Source organism: Myotis yumanensis, unplaced genomic scaffold, assembly GCF_028538775.1.
Source record: "Myotis yumanensis isolate MYYU_CA2020_CCGP unplaced genomic scaffold, mMyoYum1.0.hap1 SCAF_13, whole genome shotgun sequence".
Lineage (NCBI taxonomy): Eukaryota > Metazoa > Chordata > Mammalia > Chiroptera > Vespertilionidae > Myotis > Myotis yumanensis.
In genome coordinates this window covers 42,955,640-42,974,735 of record NW_027223764.1, presented here as the reverse complement: position 1 = coordinate 42,974,735, position 19,096 = coordinate 42,955,640, and the positions used below count along the sequence as shown (strand labels likewise).

Sequence of the window (19,096 nt, the reverse complement as noted above, 5' to 3'; positions counted from 1 at the left end):
CTAGCTGTGTCCCAGGGAGTCCCAGGAAGCCAAGTTCATGCCCTGCAAACATTCAGCCTTTTTCTTGGGCTCTGGCACGTCCCTCACAATCCTAACCCCGGAGAATCAGCTTCTTGTTTGGGTGATAGAAGAGCTGCGGGAAGTGGGCAGGGTGGGCATTTCTAGGAATCCCACTTGTTTTCCCTTTCGTCTTGTTCTCTCATTTCTGGTCTGATCCTGTCTGCCCTTCCTGATGCTCTATGAGCGACACTTCCTCTGCTTGGCTTTCCATCCCAGGAATGTCACACCTGCAGCATCCTTCAGGGTTAAAGCACCAGAGGGTGGAGGCTGGCTGGGACTCCATAACCCCCTGCTTCTCCTTGGAAGAAGGTGTGTGTGGGGGGCGGGGGAGGGTTGGGGCCTGGGGGACGGACCTGTTTGTGGCCTTGTGTCTGTCCATGGGGGTGGAGGGATGTGGTGTTGGAGGAGAGCTCTACGATACGATACCCTGGTCCAGTGGTCGGCAAAGAAGTGGCATAAGAAGAAGTGGGGGGTGTCGGTCGGGTGACAGGAGACGCGGCGCAGGCGGGCCACGGGATACGCAGCGCGGGGGAGGCGCACGCGATTCATGCACGAGTTGAGTGAACCAGTCAGCAGTCTCATTGTGCAGTGGTTAGTGCTAGTCGCGTCTGCAAATCTCGCGTGGGTGACAAAAGATAGACGAAACAAGTATACAAGACGAGTGTGGATGGGAGAGTTGGAAGGGGTCGACCTCAGCAAATGTACCTCAGTCAGATTGAGGATGTTTTTAGCAAAGGCCAGCTTAGGAGTACCCTAATTAAGTTAATAACAATGTACCTACCTATATAGTTTAAGTTTAAAAATTTTGGCTCTCAAAAGAAATTTCAATTGTTGTACTTTTGATATTTAGCTCTGTTGACTAATGAGTTTGCCGACCACTGCCCTGGGCGGCCAAGTGGGCCTGAGAGCAAATTCAGCCTAAAACATTGCTGGAGGCAAACATGACCAAACTGAAGCTGTCCTGCTTTGGGCACATCCCGAGAAGGCAGGGTTCTTTGAAAAAGGCAAAAACACTGGGAAAACACCGGGCAGGGGAAAGGAGGAAGACCAAACAGGAGACTGGCTCCTTGAAAGAAGCCACAGGTATGAGTCGACAGGAGCTGAGCAGGGCTGCTGAGGCCAGACACTGTGGACATCCCTCACTCATAGGGCTCCCAGGAGCATTAACAACCATGTAGGGGAAACAGCTGCAACCTGTCCTTCAGTCCCATTCTTCTCCCACATCTGGAGAAGTCTCCAGTGAGGGGCCGCAGGAGAGGATGGGAACCTGGCAGGTGGATGCTGGCTGTTGGCCCATCTCTCTCAGACAGTCATGTGTCCGAGCTTCACCCCAAAACGCTTCCTGGTCCTCATGAGGTTATCCACCACCTCCTCTTTCCTGTCCGTCTCCGCCTCTCGGGGCTCCTGCCGGCAACACCGCGGGTTTTCTCCTTGGCTTCTTCCAAATCCGCTGCACTGAGGGAAGCGTCTCGGATTTATTAAAATCAGCCCCATGTTGCAGCCAGATGCTTCACAGCCAGCGAGGTGGTCGGGACGAAGGAAGAACAAACAGGCAACACAAGGAGACCCAGCGGTGCAGGACGGCGCTCCTGGCCTCCCTGAAAGCCTCCCTCTCGGGCAGGCGCTGTCCCTCCTCTTCTCCCAAATCAAACATTTGCTTATGCATTTTTGTAAACTTCCTTGTCTCACTCTGGGGCCAGCAGACCGGTGTTGGCGGGCGGCTCATTCCAAGTCCTCTGTGTGGACAGAGGCGAGGAAGGCTGGACACCGGAGTCCTGGCCATGTGAACGAGTCCTGCAGGCAGAGGAAGGAGGCGGGCACCCAGGCTCTCTCCTTCCTACGAGTTATACTAACAATCACACAATGGCTAGTTAAAGGACTCAGAGTAATGGCGATACTAAGTCCCGGTGAGGCGTGGCCCCGGGAATTCACACGTCTCCCAACACCCGTGAGCAGGGGCGAGGAGCCGGTGTCCCCGTTGGTCCGTGAAGCCTGGACTTCAGAGGGGCTTCCGTGAATGAGGCTGGAGTTGGGATTTGCACCCAGGCAGCCTGACTCTAGAGGCCACGCTCTTAAGTGCTATGTGACGAATGCAGGGGGTACGTTTGCTAAAGAGATTGTCAAATATTCAGATAAGTGATTTAGTGGCAACAGTTCGGTTTGTGTCTTCCTAATCATTTCTCTGTGGAAATATATTCACATTATAGAGAATGCTTTATTTTGTATAAATGGAGCCAAATGGTACTTATTGTTCTATAGACTACCTTTGTCATCTAATATATCTTAAACATTGTTCACTACCATAAAAGTCCTCTGCATAATCATTTTAATGGATGTGGAGGGTTTTATCATACGTGCGACTGTAATTTATTTGATCAATCCCTCATTAGTCAACACTTAAGTGGTTTTCCAATTTTTCATTATTATAAACAATGTTTAATGTTTGAAAACATTAAACCTTAGCATCCAACCACAGTTATTTCCTTGGGATAAATTTCTGTACTGGAGGGGCGGAGACCAAGATGGCGGCGTAGGTAAACACCGGAGACCGCTGCCGCAAACAACCATTTCAAAAATACAACTAAAAGACTGAACGGACATCACCCAGAACCACAGGAAGGCTGGCTGAAGAGAGACTCTACAACTAGAAGGAAAGAGAACAGCAAATCGAGGCTCAGAGGCGGCGCAGTGTGGAAAATACAAAGGTACCGAGGTGCGCGCGCAAAGCGGGCTGGTGGCTGAGGGCGCGGTTGTCGTTTTCTGTCGGGAGTGAGTCTCAGACTCTGGGCTCCAGATCCGGGCGAGTCTCTAGGGACCCAGACTCAAACGGGAGAAGCGGGATTATCCGGCATCAGTTGGAACCTGAGGGCAGCTTTCTCTCCGAGGTTTGCAGCGGCTGCCGGGGTTCTGAGAAGCAGAGCCTCTGGGAACGGGACTGAGCGTGGCCATAACTGCTCCCTCCGCCCACCCTGTTGAGCCCGCCCCGCCCAAACTCTGCGCACAGCCATTTGCCGATCGCCTCAGGCAAAGGCTGGATTAGCGCCTCCCCAGAAGGCAGACGTTTTCCATACAGCTGATTCCTATAGCCAGTCGGCCTGGGGGTCAAATCCCTCTAGTGTTAACTACAACAATTAAGGCTTGGCTAGAACAAGACTGCGCACAGAGACCACAAGGGGGTGCACCAAGAAAGCATAAAAGATGCGGAGACAAAAAAACATGACAGAAATGGAGGATATGGAGCTAAGAATCGCAATTTTGAGGGCTTGCCATAAATTTGTGCAGAGCCTCACGAAAACTAATGAGACCCTCGATGCTACGATAAAGAAATTAGAAAGTAAGCATACACGGACTGAAAAGAATCCGAAAGTGTGAAGATAGTGTAAGGAGCCTCTGGGACAGCTTTAAGCAGTCTAATATCAGAATTATTGGAGTGCCAGAAGATGAGAGACAGCAAGATATTGAAAACCTATTTCAAGAAATAATGGCAGAAAACTTCCCCCATCTGGAGAAAGAAATGGACTTACAGGTCCAAGAAGCGCAGAGAACCCCAAACAAAAGGAATCCAAAGAGGACCACACCAAGGCACATCATCATTAAAATGCCAAGAGCAAAAGATAAAGAGAAAATCTTAAAAGCAGCAAGAGAAAGAGGCTCAATTACCTACAAGGGAATACCCATACGACTGTCAGCTGATTTCTCAACAGAAACTTTGCAGGCCAGAAGGGAATGGCAAGAAATTTTCAAAGTGCTGAATACCAAGAACCTACAACCAAGATTACTTTATCCAGCAAAGCTATCATTCAGAATTGAAGGTCAGATAAAGAGCTTCACAGATAAGGAAAAGCTAAAGGAGTTCATCACCGCCAAACCAGTATTATATGAAATGCTGAAAGGTATCCTTTAAGAAGAGGAAGAAGAAGAAAAAGGTAAAGATACAAATTATGAACAACAAACATGCATCTATCAACAAATGAATCTAAGAATCAAGTGAATAAATAACCTGATGTACAGAATGAACTGGTGATTATAATAGAATCAGGGACATAGAAAGGGAATAGACTGACTATTCTTGGGGGAAAAAGGGGTGTGGGAGATGCGGGAAGTGACTGGACAAAAATCATGCACCTATGGATGAACACAGTGGGTGGGGAGTGAGGGTGGAGGGTGGGGTGGGAGCTGGAAGGAGGGGAGTTAAGGGGGGAAAAAAGAGGAACAAATGTAATAATCTGAACAATAAAGATTTAATTAAAAAAAAAAATTTCTGTACTGGATTTACTGGATGTAAAGGGTTTGGCGCCTACTACCAAACCTTCCTCCAAACGTCTCTCCTCAGACGCATGCGTATTTCTCCACACCGTCACCAGCACTGGGTTTTACTATTTAACAAGAAAGGTTGCCGATGCCAGAGGTCTCTTGCATCGCCTGGCTCCCTGCCGAGCTTGAGCTTTGTTCCATGTCTGTTGTGGGTTGATGTGTGGAGGGCAGCGGGAGAGCCCTCTGCACCTGACACTTCCCCACCCGAGCGCCACACAGCTGGCACTGAAAGCCAAGGCAGTTCTGCTGCCTCTGTCTCGGTTAGGTCAGGAGCCTATGGGCACTGTTCCAGAGGCAGACAACATCTGCAAGGATTGCCCGAGATCCTGCCACCAAGAAGAGGGACGAGGGTGCCAAGGCCCTGAGCACGTGGATGTCCCGCAGTGGTGGCACGGCAGCTCTGAGGTCAGGCTCCAAAGCAGCGGTTTCTCAACCTGTGGGTCGCGACCCCTTTGGCGGTCGAACGACCCTTTCACGGGGGCCGCCTAAGACCATCCTGCATATCAGATATTTACATGACGATTCATAACAGGAGCAACATTACAGTTATTGAGTAGCAACGAAAATAATTTTATGGTTGGGTCACAGCATGAGGAACTGTATTTAAAGGGCCAGAAGGTTGAGAACCACTGCTCTAAAGGCAGAAAGACCTGGTTTGCAACTTGGATCCATCCTCGCTCCACCCCTCCAAGCCTTAGTTTCCTCCTCCGTAAAATGGGTGAGAATCAAGTACTCATTTCACAGGGCTGGGAGGATCATCCGATGAGTTAATGCATGGAAGGCACTGGGCACAGTGCCTAGCAGATAGTACTTGCTCAGTAAATCATCGTCATTATGATTATCCATCAGTTGTATCTGGAGTGTTTCGAGAGAAGTATTTTGAGTGAGAAACAATATTACAAACATACACTTGCTTAAAATGTTCATGGACACACAAGTAATCCTGTCATTTCTGGAGAACAAAGAAAGCCATTAGAATTCCATTTTTCTCTCTTTATTCCCAACTCTGACCAGCCTCTTAACAAAAGAGCTGACACTGACTGTGTGCCAATTGATTTACTTACCCTTACAACCGCTCCATGAGGTAGGTACCATTTGTATCACCTTCTTCTTCCCCCCCGCCCCCTAACCATTTTGCAGATGAGGCACCTGTGGTACAGACAGGCGAAGTACTTCGTTCAAGGTCACACCGTGAGGAAGTGGGCAGAGCCAGGACTGGAGAACAGGCAGACTGGCTCCAGGTTCCACGCTCGCCTCCTTCCTGATACACCGACTCTGACATTTGCGAAAGAGCGGCATCTCTGTGTAAGAAAAGATGCCCAATCTCACTTAAATTCCACTTCAGTTTACCTTCCAAGAGGTCGCACTGGCACTGCCAGGGCTCTGCGTCAGCTCCAGGGCAGGCACTGCACCTCCTGCGGCCTCTGAGGAAAGATGCCGAGGCGTGGACTCTGAGCCATCCAGGTCCTGCCGCGCTGTGCCTCTCTGCTGGGTCCCACCCAGGGGATTGAATGACCAGAAGTTTGCACAGGGCCATACAGTGAGACAAGCCTATTGAGTAAGAAACCAGGTTACAGATATACCCTTGTTTCTAGTAAAATGAGGTGGCCCTACAGTGAGCCGTCTCCTGCTTATGTCCTCAGGAGAGCCCTGTGACCCAGGGCCCCCGAAGTCAGTGGTGAGAGATCTGCAGGACAGGGGTCAGGTCACCTTGCTTCTATGTCCAAGATAAAGCGGACGGCAGTGCAGGGCCTGGGCCTCTGAGGGGCCCGACAGAGCCCCTTCCGGGAGCTGTTGCTGCGGATACGGATGGAGTGACTTTGCACTGTCAAGGGCAGAAAGGAGCTGGTGAGTTACACTTGAACCAGTAAGGCCCCAACCCCTTCAATTGGACATCCCATCAGTCATAAGCAGGGAGGGTGGCACAGACATGGGGTCTGAGGGTGGGTTTTTCTTTTTCCCTGATTGGGAATTTATCGGTACCAATGATCACAAATCAAGCCACCTTGTAATCATTAATGCATCTATTTCTTTGGTAATTATGAAAGTAAGTAATGATACCACGTCTGCCCGGAGTCTGACATGGCTTGGCTGTTACTTTGTAGACGGGGACTGTGCTTTCCACCTCTGTACCCTGTGGCCTGGCATCCTGCAGGCACACAGCCAACATTTGTTGGGCTGAACTTTAAAAAAATATATTTAAAAAAATATTTTTATTGATTTCAGAGAGGAAGGGAGAGGCAGAGATAGAAACATCAGTGATGAGAGAGAATCATTCATTGGCTGCCTCCCGCAGGCCCCCCATTAGGCCTGCAACCCGGGCATGTGCCCTGACCGGGAATCGAACTGTGACCTGGTTCATAGATCAACACTCAATCACTGAGCCACGCTGGCCAGGCTCTGCTACTTTTTATCTCGAGTTCCTTAGACCTTGCTGAGCCTCAGTTCCCAGTTTCTTTATCTGTGAAATGCAGAAATAATTTCCAGCCAGTTGAGAGCAGTTTTGAAGGTTCAGTAAAAGGTAATGAGCCTGACCAGTGTGGCTCAATGGTTGAGTGTCGACTTATGAACTAGGAGGTCACCGTTCGATTCCCAGTCAGGGCACTTGTCCGGGTTGTGGGCTCAATCCCCAGTGTGGGGCTTGCAGGAGGCAGCTGATCCATGATTCTCTCTCATCATGGATGTTTCTCTCTCTCTCTCTCTCTCCCCTTCTTCCTCTCTCCTTGAAATCAATAAAAATATATTTTTAAAAACAGATAATGAGCAAGTGTCCAGCATAGTACCTGGGTCACAGTAGAAGCTCAAGACATGTTTATTAAACGGAAGTAAAGCCTAAAGATGAGAAAAAACCATGTCCATTCACTGATGAATGGATAACAAACTGTGGCATATTCCTGAATGGAATATTATTCAGATTTAAAAAAGAATGAAATTCTGATACATCCTGCAACATGGACGAACCTTGAAAACATGCTGAGAGAAAGAAGACCAAATAATGCAGATTCCATTTACACATATGATTCCATTGAAATAGTCAGAATGGGAGCCTCCGTAGAGCCGTACAGCAGAGGAGTGGTTGCCAGGGGACATGTGGTTTGCCTTTTGGGATTGTGAGGATTTTCTGGAGCTAGGCAGTGACGACATGGTTGCTCACGATGAGTGTGTTAAATGTCACTAACAGTGACTTTTGTGTCGTATATATTTTACCACAATAAAGAGTGAAAGTGCTTATTCCTAGTGCTTCTTAACCTTAATGCCCATTCACTCATTCAACCTGATGCACGTGCTGTATCAGGCACAGTGAGGGACAACGTGAACACGGAGGCTTCTCGCCTGTGAGAGAGAACGAGCCAGGCAGGAGGCCTCGAGGTGAGCGGTCAGGAGCACTTCCCTGCAGTGGGCTCCGTGGACCCTCCTTCCACGGGCAAGTCCGGACCGTGTTCCTCTGCTCCGCAGCCGAGTGAGACATGAGTCAGGAAGTCGTGGGCTCCAGGCCAAGTGCGGACACGCCTCTCTATTTTGGGCCAGCCAGACCCCACCCGGGCCAGGGCGAGGGGAAGCACTGCCCATCCGGCCATGTTTTGAATGAATTGACTTAAACCCGGTCTTCTTGGTTCTCAAGTGTCAGTCTCTCCACTCACTCAGACAGGAGTCAGAGGGCACCTTTTCCTGGAAGGGAAACTGCTTCAAGAAACCAACACCGCGTCGGAGGAAAGAATGTTAAAGCACAGACGTGGAACTAATGACAACTTCCCACAGGAAAGCGAAACCTAGCCCCCACCCAGCCTCCCAAACTCGGGGAGCTGTTCTGAGGGCATCACGGGGCTGTCTCTAGTGCTCAGTTCTGGTTTTCAGGATTCGTCCTGCAGGGAATGGAGCTGGCCTGTGGCCTGGGGACCAAGGGCTGCCCCTCTGTGCCTGGCCTGACACCACCCTGACCGCCCCACGTGCTGAAGGACCACTCTACCTGGCCCCGGCGTCTAGTATAAGCTCTATGTGGGCCTCTGCTCTAGCCTTCAAAATAGCTGTTGATTCACTGATTAATTCTGAGGCTCCCGGAAGGAGGCAGACACAGGGGGAGGGGCCTCTGACTGTCTTCAAGAGAAGCCGCTGTTTATTCAGGTCTCACCAGGAGCCAGGCACACGGCATACATGCCAGTCCTCTGCCTGGATCTTCTCTCCTATTTACACATGAGCATCCTAAGGCTCAGGGAGGGCAACTCACTGGTGCAAGGTCACACAGCTAGGACACATCGCTGCTATTCAAGCCTGGAGAAGAGCAGGCTCCGGCTGACTTGGAAAAGCTGGCTTTAGGGGAGGGGCTGTGCATGACCCCAGAAGGAAGCCTTTGGTTCTGGGCTTGTGCCTCCACTGCATTCACATGGCCTGTGGGGTCTCAACAGACCCAGGTTGGAGACTTGAGGCAAAAGATGGGACGGAAGGTCTGTAAGGATGAAGGATGTGGCTTCACCTCCTAACACTGCTGGTCATGCCTGCTCTCCACGCCGCTCTCTCCTCATCTGTCAGATGGGGCATCAGTGATCAGACCAGGCCTCCCTGCTTCTCTCTGCCTTTCAACGGTGCCCTCGAGCTCTTAGGGTCAAGTCCAATCTCTTCTTAGTGTCTCAGAGGCTCCTGCATGTTCAGGCCCCAGCTCTCCTCCCCAGACCCGTGTCTCATCTCCATCTCAGCCAGGACAAATCGGTTCTCGGTCTCCAAACTCTCCAAGTCCTCTTCATCCTCCAGGCCTCCGCTCACGATGTCTCCTCAGTCACTCTGTTGAGCTTTCCCAGATGGGCGAGACCAGGGTAGCATTTGACCTCAGGCTCTGGGGGTTGCCACACTGATCAAGGGGATGCCCAAGCGACCTGTGTGCCACAGGTGAGCACCCCCCACTATGCGCATCAGAGCAGAAAAGAGCTGAAAGCTCCCCAGGGCAGGCAGCTCTGGGATGGACCGGATGCAGACCGGCCGCCCACCATCCAGGTGGACACAACCATTGTCCTCTTCCTCACCGCTTTTTCAGCAGCGGCCCCGGGGTAGGGGTGGCAGGACAGACCCAGATGGGTGCAGCCAGAGACAGCCAGGGGGTGGATGAGTGGGGGTGTGGGGGTGGGGGGCTTGAAACCTCAACCACTTAGAGAGCCTGGGGCGCTATTGTAATGAATGGAGGCGCAGCTGTGGGCCTCTTGGCCTGTTGGTTTCTCACTTTGGACGGACAAGGATTCACAGAGCAGATGTCTCAGAGGCAAACCCTCAGTCCCAGTGCTGTGATCAATGCTGCCTCAGTCTAGGGCAGACCAGAGGGCACGTGGTGGCCTGCCCTCCTCCCAGCTGCAGCCCATTGTGCCTGTGGGCATGGGGTCCCCTGTCACCCATCACCCCTTATTCCCAGGAACCTGCTGCTGTCAGACCCCTTCCCATCCCTCACACCTCACTGGGAAACGTCCAGCTGCCTGCAATTTCACCCTGGGGCCCAGCACCTTTTCCCGATTTCTAGAATGCTGCTGTGCCAACAGGACGGTGCTGAGGAATTACTACTCCCTGAGAGCAGCCCTCAGCCAAGGACCAATAGGACTGGTGTAGCCCCACTCGGGGACCCTTGCCTCACCCCTGGGTAACTGCAAGGCATGGAGTCATACCGTGAGGGAGGGGTTCTGCTCTGGTTTCCCGGGGGGCTGCTGGCTTGCTGGCTTTCCCCACTCCCTCCGCCCCCAGGCTGTCTGCAGCTCTGAAATAAACCGTGTGCTCTCATCCCTGCCTCAGCATCAGCTTCTGGTGTAACTCAAACCAAGACACCCGATTTTCCAGAGGAAGCAGAAATCTGGTTTTTATATAAAACCCCTTAATTTTTAAGTGTTGGCCTCTAATGCCAATTGTTAAAAACAAAACCAGACACTGCGTGGGCCACACACCCACAGGGCACACTGGGGCTGCGCGTGCACCTGGGCCAAGCCTGACCCTGCCCATCCCCTAAGTTCTTGGACCGCGTGGCTGTGGTCAGGGGGTGCTTTCAGCAAATTGGCTGCCTTCCTCCCCTGCCTCTCATGAGAATGTCCCCTCCTGTCACTTCCCCTGCCCCCTGCCTCCCTCTCTCCCTTCCTTCCTTCCTTCTCTCATGCTGATTTCCTGGGCAAGCCTTGCCTGTGAAGCCTATACTGGCTGCGTGTTCTCCCACTAAAGTGCACAGCAGCGTTTAGCAAGGGGTTTACTAGCGACTAGAGCAGTGGTTCTCAACCTTCCTAATGCCGAGACCCTTTAATACAGTTCCTCATGTTGTGGTGACCCCCAACCATAAAATTATTTTCGTTGCTACTTCATAACTGTAATGTTGCTACTGTTATGAATCGTCATGTAAATATCTGATATGCAGGATGTATTTTCATAGTTACAAATGGAACATAATTAAAGCATAGTGATTAATCACAAAAACAAAATGTAATTATATATGTGTTTTCCGATGGTCTTAGGCGATCCCTGTGAAAGGGTCGTTCGACCCCCAAGGGGTTGTGACCCACAGGTTGAGAACCGCTGGACTAGAGGATTGCATCTCCAGGGAAGCTGTTTACTGTGGGCAACCTCTGGCCAGCTGTTTCAGAAACGTCTCCTCAAAGAAGTGCCCCGAGCTCCAGTTTCTCAGATCAATAGTGCCCCGTGGGGTCTATGCCTGGCCGCGTCCCCCAGGGCCTCCCTCTCTGAGCGGAATGTCACAGAGGCCCTGCAGGTGTGGGTGACTGAGAAAGCCAAGGGCCCAGGGTTTCAGGGACCAGCAGGTTTATGATAGCAGACGGATGCCTTGGGTCATGAACTCCCCCCACAGTGACCCCGAGTCTGCTACAGCCCCATAGGCCACCTCCTGCTCCTGCCCGCAGCTCGGTGAGAATGGCCTGAGGTGGGATGGGCTCTGAAACCCTGCACTTTTTCTCCCCAGCCTCGTCACCCACCACCTTCCTGTCTGCATATTCTGGCTTTTAGTGGCATAAGCTTATACTTGCAGGTTTCTGGCTGCTCCAAATTGCTCTGTAGGATTCCAGAGTCTTGAAAAATGTTGTTTGGCCAAAAAAAAGTTTTTATGATAAAAGAATTCCACTCATAACAGTGATTCTGGTGAACCCTGGGAAGCTGAGCCCCAGGGAAGCAGGACTTCTCAGAGCCTTGACCGTGCCAATGTGCATGCAGCCTCCTAAGAGCGGTCAGGTGACCACGGCTCTGCCAGACACGCTCGGAGATTCTGTGCTGCAGACTCCAGGGCTGGGCCTGCCTGGCAGGGCTCCAGGAGCAAGTGGCACGCGTCCCAGGCCCCTGCTGGTGATCAAACTGCTTCCTGCTTTGGGACCAGCTGACTGTCACTCCCAGGAGACCCTGTGGGGTGTTCAGCTCCTTCCCAGGGTTGGGTAACTGGGGGTGCAGAGGAGGAAGATTCAGGAGCCCCAAGAGGTCTGGGAGTGGGGGAGGGGAGAGATGGCTTTTGGTCTGGGCTGGTGGCTGAGGGGTGAGTGGGTGGGGAGGTGTCTGGGCTGCTCTGTCTATGATTAGGGCCATTCGTTTCTCCAGGGGCCATTTGTGGTAGGAAACACAACCCAGAAAAGAAGCTAAATATACCCAGACCCCAGAAAAGAGGAGACAGCAGTGCCCCCTGGCTGGGCCGGGGGTGGAGATTTCACTCAGGTCGGGACACCACTGCACTGACTCCTGTATGTTAAAGGCTGGGAGGAAGCTGGTGTGAGTTTCCCAGGCCTGGCCTGGGCGAATGGGCACAGACACAGGCTTGAGGTTTGGGAAAGGGTCCCCTTCCCTTACATCGTGCCTTCCCCTGTCATCACCCCTCCTCTAGGTACTACTGTCCCCAGGCTCAGCCCTTCTGTCCTGCATGTTGCTGCTGCCCGGCTTGCCCGGGCCCCCAACCCACAGGGCCCACCAGCTCTGCCTTCCGTGTTCCAGAATGAGCCTTCTCCCTGCGGACAGTCCGTTCCCTCCAGGGGCTGTGCGGAGACCAAAGGGCGGGAATCTAATCCGCACTAAAACTGTTATGACTGCCAGAGCAGTGCAATTGCCACCTGAAAGGATTCCGTTACACTTTCTTAGTGAGAAAGAGCCTTAGAAATCTCCTGATGGGGTTTTTAGCCAAATGAAATCTCAGGTGCCAGCCGATCGACACAGTTGTTCTGGGGGAGAGGGCTGATTTTCTCATCTCTAAAGGGCTTTTTGGAACAAGGGTTGTAAACCACAGACGGCACCCTCATTCTAAAGGAAACTGGGGCTCAGATAAGGAAAGTTACTTGCCCAAGGGCACGGGGCCAGATAGTGGCAAAGCTGGGACATGTCCCCAAGTCCCCTGACCTCTGGCCAATGCCCCTGCCCCAGGATGCCTGGGAATCTACCTCTCAGACCTCACGCCTGAGCCAGCTGCGAGCACAGCCACCCCCCCGCTCTGCCGTCCTGGTGACATGCAGGACGTTCCTCGTGCCCCCTGCCCTCAGCCACACTTCCCTGTCCTTCACTCCTCGGGAGGGGGCGGGTTTTCCTCTGTCCTGCTTCATGCCCGAAGTCACCCCATTCCTACAGCTGCTCATTTTTTTCCTGTTAATTTTTATGACTGCTGCTGAGAACAAATGCAAAAGAAAGGCGGAGGCACTTGGAATTTTACTCGTTGCATGTTTTCATTTTTAATTAAATAAATCAAGTAAGCCATCGAGTGATGGGTTCACATTCTCTTCCACAAAGCAGACCCCGACCGGCGCTGGCTGCCAGCTCTGCAGGGCGGCTCCTGTGTTTCCAGGAGACGGCAGATTGTGTGTAGCCACGGCAAGGACACTGGTGGCAAGGGGGCAGGGAGCAATGTGGCCGAGCAGAATGAGCTGCATGTTGCACACACACAAACACGTGGACACCTATGTACACACCATGGCCACACATGGCCATGAAGGGAGTGTCCTGGACCATGTGGCCTTGAAACATGACACAGGGAGAGGTCTTGGCAAAAAGGCAGAGTTTGCAGGATCCAGGAGGGAGCAGGGGAGCCGTGCAGACTTGGCCTAGAATTTACAGCTGAGACGGAGACTTCAGGGGGTACGCAGGCCAAGCCCAGGGTGAGGGGAAGCAGGGTACATTTCCCAGGCAAAATACCTGAGCTACAACATGAGCGAGGCTCACGCGGATGGCACCATGGAAACACGTAACTGATTAGTCCCCTGGGCACAGTCATCAAGTGACCAAGGACAAAGATCAAAGGACCTCGAAGCTTTTAAGAAAACTGAAGTTGGCAATTGTGCTTCATCCTTCTGAGGTAAAGAGCAGTTTTGACTCGTCCCGAAGCCGCGACCGCTGAGAGGCAATGTGGCTGCACTCAGGACACCTCGGGCCTCCTCCCTCCCGTCCAGCTGGACCACATCCTAGGAATCCTCACAAGCAACTCAGCCACCTGAGCCCCTGAACTGCAGTGGAGGCTCCTTCTCTCCGTTTGTGCAGATCGACCAGACCACTCGGCCGCTACAGATCCATCTCCTCCCCTTCTCTCCTCTTCGCTCTCCCTGACCAGGCTCCCACCCTTTTTCCAGCCTGTGGGGGCTGGAGTGGGAGGGCACTGCCTTGGGGACACAGCCCCCCAATCTTCTGCTCCTGTCATTCATCATCCAGGGCCTACCAAGGGACAGGCCCTAGGGCCCATTAAATCAGACCCTTGTGTGGGAGAGGGTCACCCAGGGCCGACAGGACCTTCAGGGTCAGGACCATCTGATGCTTGCATCTCCTGTCTTCGGTCTGGGCCAAGCAGGCAGCTTCTGGGTCAGGGACCCGACCTTCTGCAGACACTGGTGCCCTGGTCGGACAGATGGCAGAGGAGGCAGAGAAAGATGCACTGTAATGGGCCCGAGTGGGTGTCTTCTGTTCTTGGGGTTTTGGTCAGGGGCTGCCCCGTTAGACCAGCCTCTGGCTGAGGGCGCTGGCAGATAGGGAGTAAACTCTTCATTAAATACTTTTTTTCTGTTCATTTTGTTATTTATTTTCAAGTGTGTGCATCACATAAAGTGACAAAGGGTAGAATTTAGCCACGTCTCTCAACCTGAGCCCGGTAATAACCTGCAGGGGGTGTGACAGCGCTGCACACGGCTCCCTTCTCCCTCTCCCTGGAGCCACAGGCCTCCTGCCCCCACCGTCCACTCCCCGGTGCCTACCTCCCCTCCAAGGCTTACAAATAGGCACAGAGAAGCCAGGAACGGGCAGTGGTGGTGATGGCTTGCGGGTGTTAGACACTGCCCTGTCTCACCAAGGCCTGGAATGTTCTGAACTATTTATATAGGCCAGGCTAAAGAGATCTTCTTCAAGGAGAAAAAATGAGTAAATGCTCGCTGCTGAATGGGCCCTTGTTCTGAGGAAGCTGGTAGATGGAGGTGAGGCCTCAAATGCTCCCTCTGTCTCTAGGGGGTAGAGGCGGGCTGTGGAGCAAAGGCTCCTGGTGGATCAGCAGGAGCAGAGAAACCAGGACAAGAGGGCACTGCCCCCAGCTGGACCACCGTCCCCAGCTAGTTCCTTGCTGAAAACCCCAGGGATGTGACCCCAACCAGGTCCCACGGATGAAAAGGCAACAGTCACCCACCCTGTCCTTCCCCAAACCCTAAGGGTTCCCAGAGCCCCAAAGCAACACTGACTGGAGTTGTGTCCTGTTCCAGGCACCTGGGCAAAGGTCATACAGCAGAAAGGGCCTTACTGTCGCATCCTCAAATCTGCAAGAGGAAACCAAGGAATCTCCTTAAACAAAAGCCTGGGCTGTCCTGACTCCTGCGGCCTTGGTGTAGTTGCCTCCTGCATTCCGAATCATCTTGGATTGTCCCTGTGTGTGGATGAGTGAATAGTTCTTATTATTACTAGTTTGTCTCTCTTGATTTGGGTACAGCTTTGAGTCCCTGCACACAAGAAGGTATTTTTTTTTTCACAAAATAAATAAGTTAAGTCAACTTGCTGTGTACAAATTGTCAATGTCCTGAGACGTCCCAAAGGTCCACTCTTGGCACAGTCCTCAGAGCTTAGGGGTGGGGGCCTTGGCCCCTGACATAAGAAGGAAGGAGAAGTCTGCTGTCCACACTAGGAGGGCCCAGGAAGGACCCTGGAGAGAGGAGCTTGCCCCCACCACCCCCAGGTAGGGAACAGTGTGGGGGCGGGACAGGGGCTGGGGAAGCACCACCAGCACTCCTGGGCCTGCCAGAAAAGTCCTGGCCCCACGCTGTCCCAGGGTCAAGTTTTCAGAGCTGGAGTCACTTTGGACCCCAAATTAGAGCCAGATCCCTGCACGACTTATCCTTGGACTGGAAAGCCCGGAGTGGAGACCCCCTCGAGTGGCTGAAGCCCATGGTGATGCGTGCCCGGCAGCTCAGATCCGGTGGTTTTAAGGGACCCCATAAGATGGCTACCATCCTCACCTTTTCCAACGGCAGTTTCCAGCAGGACACACCCCTCCCTTCCCCACAGCAGCCCCAGCTGGACGCAGATCCTGTCTTTCCCTCATGTCCCTATTACTCAAGGAAAACTCAGCCCTCTGGGCTTGACAATGGGATGGATTGGACAGAGGTTGTCCAGGAAATCAGAAACAGCCCTTAGTGAGGTTACAGCTTCCTGCATGTTCTTAGATGGCATTGAGCTTGGCTCCCGGGTTGGGGTGGGAGTGGGGGAAGGTGTCTATTTTGGGGACATTTGCTGCTTGGTCATAGGGCCTGCCCCCCCCCCCCCCCCCCCCCGGAGTGTGATTGGGCCTGGGCTGAGGGCTGCTAATTTATGCTGCTTCTGGACACGCAGCGAAGAATGCTGGTGGTTTCTGAGATTCGTTTCAGAAAAGCCCGAAGGGCACTCCGGGTCGTCCCGTGGCCACCTAAGCTCTGATCCTTGGAGGAGGCTCTTCCTCCTCCTCCTCTCCCTCCAGCAAGCACCAGAGTGCTTCCCACTGGTCCTCCCAGAGCCCCTTCAGCCCCTCAAGCACAGACCGCTTCCAAGAGGCACTTCTGCAGAAACAAAAACACAGCCTGTCCACAAAACAAGACACCAAACCATAAATATCTTAAAAACAACACACACACACACACACACACACACACACAACAGAAAACAAATACCCAGTCCATCCTGTTAAGCAACACTCTTCCCAGAACCCTAAAGGAGGAATTTCAGACACCAGCCATGCAACCATGGTGACCAGCAGGAGGCTGACTGCTGACCGCTGTCCCCTGTCTTCTCAGGAGGGGCTATCCTGATGTGACTTCTCCTCCGAGAGCACTCTGCACTGTCACTGGGCCCTGCCCCCCAGAGGCCTGGCTGGAGGGGGCAGGACCATGAGTTCCTTTTGCTTCCCGGGACCCCAGCTGCTTCTGCCAGTCAGGCCTGAGGCAGCCTTCAAACACGGACATGCTCCAGGACATGAGCAGAGCTGGGATGGGAAGGGATGGGAACTCTGGGCTGCAGTCACATGAGGGTCGACGACGCCATTTCAAAACGTCCTGCCTGCCAGCAGCAAGGACGTGAATGGGCCCCGAGACTCCAAGGTGAGCGGGGGCCGCAGACTCGGCACTGCTGTTGTCCCGTTCATCCCAAACCCAGTCGGGAAACAGGTCACGGCCATGACCACGTTTCCCTCCCCAGCTCCCAAACAGGTGTGTGATGCAGATGAACCCTACCAAGCCTGTGGGCGTAGAGCAAAGGGAAAGCTTGTCCGTTCGTTTTCATGTGTGTGTGCAGAATTGTTTCTGTTTCCCAGTGTGTGCTGTGTGCTGTGTGCTGTGCCTGCGGGTATTGTCTTTATACGTGTGTTGTAGCTCGTCACAGAGCTGACTCCATCGTTAACCGGCACAGGTGGCCCATTTATGGAAAAACTGAATGGGGAAGCCTCAGCTGCCATCCTCTAACCCCAGGGCTTGGGCTGTCCCTCCCTGGGGACCCCCCAGGATCCACGCTGGATTGTAGGAATCCAGACTGTAGGGCTGTGGTCTGGCCCACAGGGTCTACAGGCATTTATGTGTGCTTCGTGTATGTTTCTGTGTGTATGAGAGTAAGAGAGAGAGAGAGAGAGAGAGAGAGAGAGAGAGAGAGAGAGACTGTCAATAGGCGAGAGCCTGCCCCTCAGGTCTGGGCTGATGGCCCGCACGGAGGCAGGGCACCGTCCTGTTCTCGGCAGCAGCCCCAGCCCCAGCCCCAGCTGCTGGGGAAACTGGCTGCTGGGAGCTGCTTCTACGGCAGAGCCGGCCTGCTCCCTGCGCCGCCTCCCGCCAGCCTCTGCGAGCGAGCCGAGCGCCCGGGCTCCAGTAGGTCGGTCGCGGCTGACCTGGGTTGAGGAAGGCAGGGCGGGACTTTCACGAGGAGGGTGCGGAGGCCCCAGGCCCCCTACGTGACCCAGAAGGTGCCGCGCTCCTCCAGCAGGCTGACCGAGCGGTTGGTGAGCGAGGCGGCGTCCCGCGCCAGCTTGTAGCCGAACAGGCGCATGGCGGGGCCGCAGGCGTCCTGCACCACCTGCGCCAGCTTGAAGGGCATGCTGAAGCGCCACTTCTCGAACTGCTCCGAGGAGTTCTTCTGCGTGGAGTAGATGCCGCTGCCGTCGCGGGGCGCCTGCGTGTTCTTCTGGATCCAGTCCTCCACCTGCGGGGTCAGCGGGATGCCCGCGAAGCGGTACATGTCGCGCGCCTTCTGCAGCGGCCGGCGGGCCACGTCCTCGTAGCGCACGAGCATGTAGCGGCCGCGCAGCCAGGCGGGCTGCCGCAGGCCCAGCTCCGCCGACACGCGGATGCTCTCGCAGTTGCCCCGCAGCCGCTGCACCTCCTCCTCGCGCAGCCGGTCCTGCCCCTCGGCCAGCCACTTCTTCCAGGTCTCGTACTTGCCGGCGAAGGCCACCATGCGCGAGGCCAGCACAGCGCGGGGGTCGCGCACCAGCTGGATGACGCGCAGGTCCAGGCGCGGGTCCTCGGCCAGCGGCTGCAGGAACTCCAGCTGGCGGATGCGCACGGCCTTGAGCGCCATGTGCTCCTTGCGGCGGCAGGCCTCGGCGGCCAGCGTCACGTTGAGGGGCCCGCAGCGGCGGTTCTTGCAGTGGTACTTCTCGAAGACCTTCTTGACGAAGGGCGTGCACACCGGGTCCTCGCACAGGGAGCGGCTGGAGCCGCGGCGGAACATGCCGTGCGTCAGGTGGTCCTCGGGCAGCGGGCTGATGAAGTGCTCCAGCACGTACAGGTCGCACAGGAAGAGCTGCTTGAGCACGTCCCGGTAGACCAGGGCCGAGCCCGCCGCGCTGGCGCCTCCCGGCTCGAAGGACACGGTGCGCTCGATGTGCCACAGCGGCTCGAAGAGGTAGAAGATGTTGCCCTGCTGGTTGAAGAACTCACCCACGAAAGAGGAGCCGGTGCGGGTGGTGGCCATGAGGAGCACGTGGCGCCGGCGGCGGGCCTCGGCGGGGCCCGGTGGCTGCTCTCCCTCTTCCTCCTCCGCAGCCTCCTCCTCTTCCTCCCCCTTGGCCTCTTCCTCCTCCTCCTCCGCTGGCTGCAAGCCCAGCTGCAGACTGAAGTTTCGCAGGCGGCTCTGCAGCTGCGTGAAGGCTGAATCCAGCTCGCTCAGGGACAAGAGGGATGCGTTCTCGGCCAAGACCAGGGCTGGGTCCGTGCTGTTGGCATCTGCCAGGGACTGGGGGATCTGCTTCAGCTTGTCCGAGACCCTGTGAGGACAAAGGGAGACCACACTCAGTAACTGACGGGGG

At 54.1% G+C, this 19,096-nt stretch overlaps 1 protein-coding gene across 5 annotated transcripts in view; it reads right to left on the bottom strand.

Annotated features, from left to right (window-relative positions):
• Positions 1 to 16,089: 16,089 nt before the first annotated feature.
• Positions 16,090 to 19,096, bottom strand: part of CHST3 (carbohydrate sulfotransferase 3) — a 35,110-nt gene continuing 32,103 nt past the window's right edge. For all 5 annotated transcript variants that reach the window (XM_070432926.1, XM_070432928.1, XM_070432927.1 and 2 more), the window contains exon 4: positions 16,090 to 19,054. In XM_070432926.1, coding sequence (XP_070289027.1) covers positions 17,737 to 19,054 — 1,318 coding nt within the window. In that variant the 3' untranslated portion in view covers positions 16,090 to 17,736. The remainder of the gene's footprint in view (positions 19,055 to 19,096) is intronic.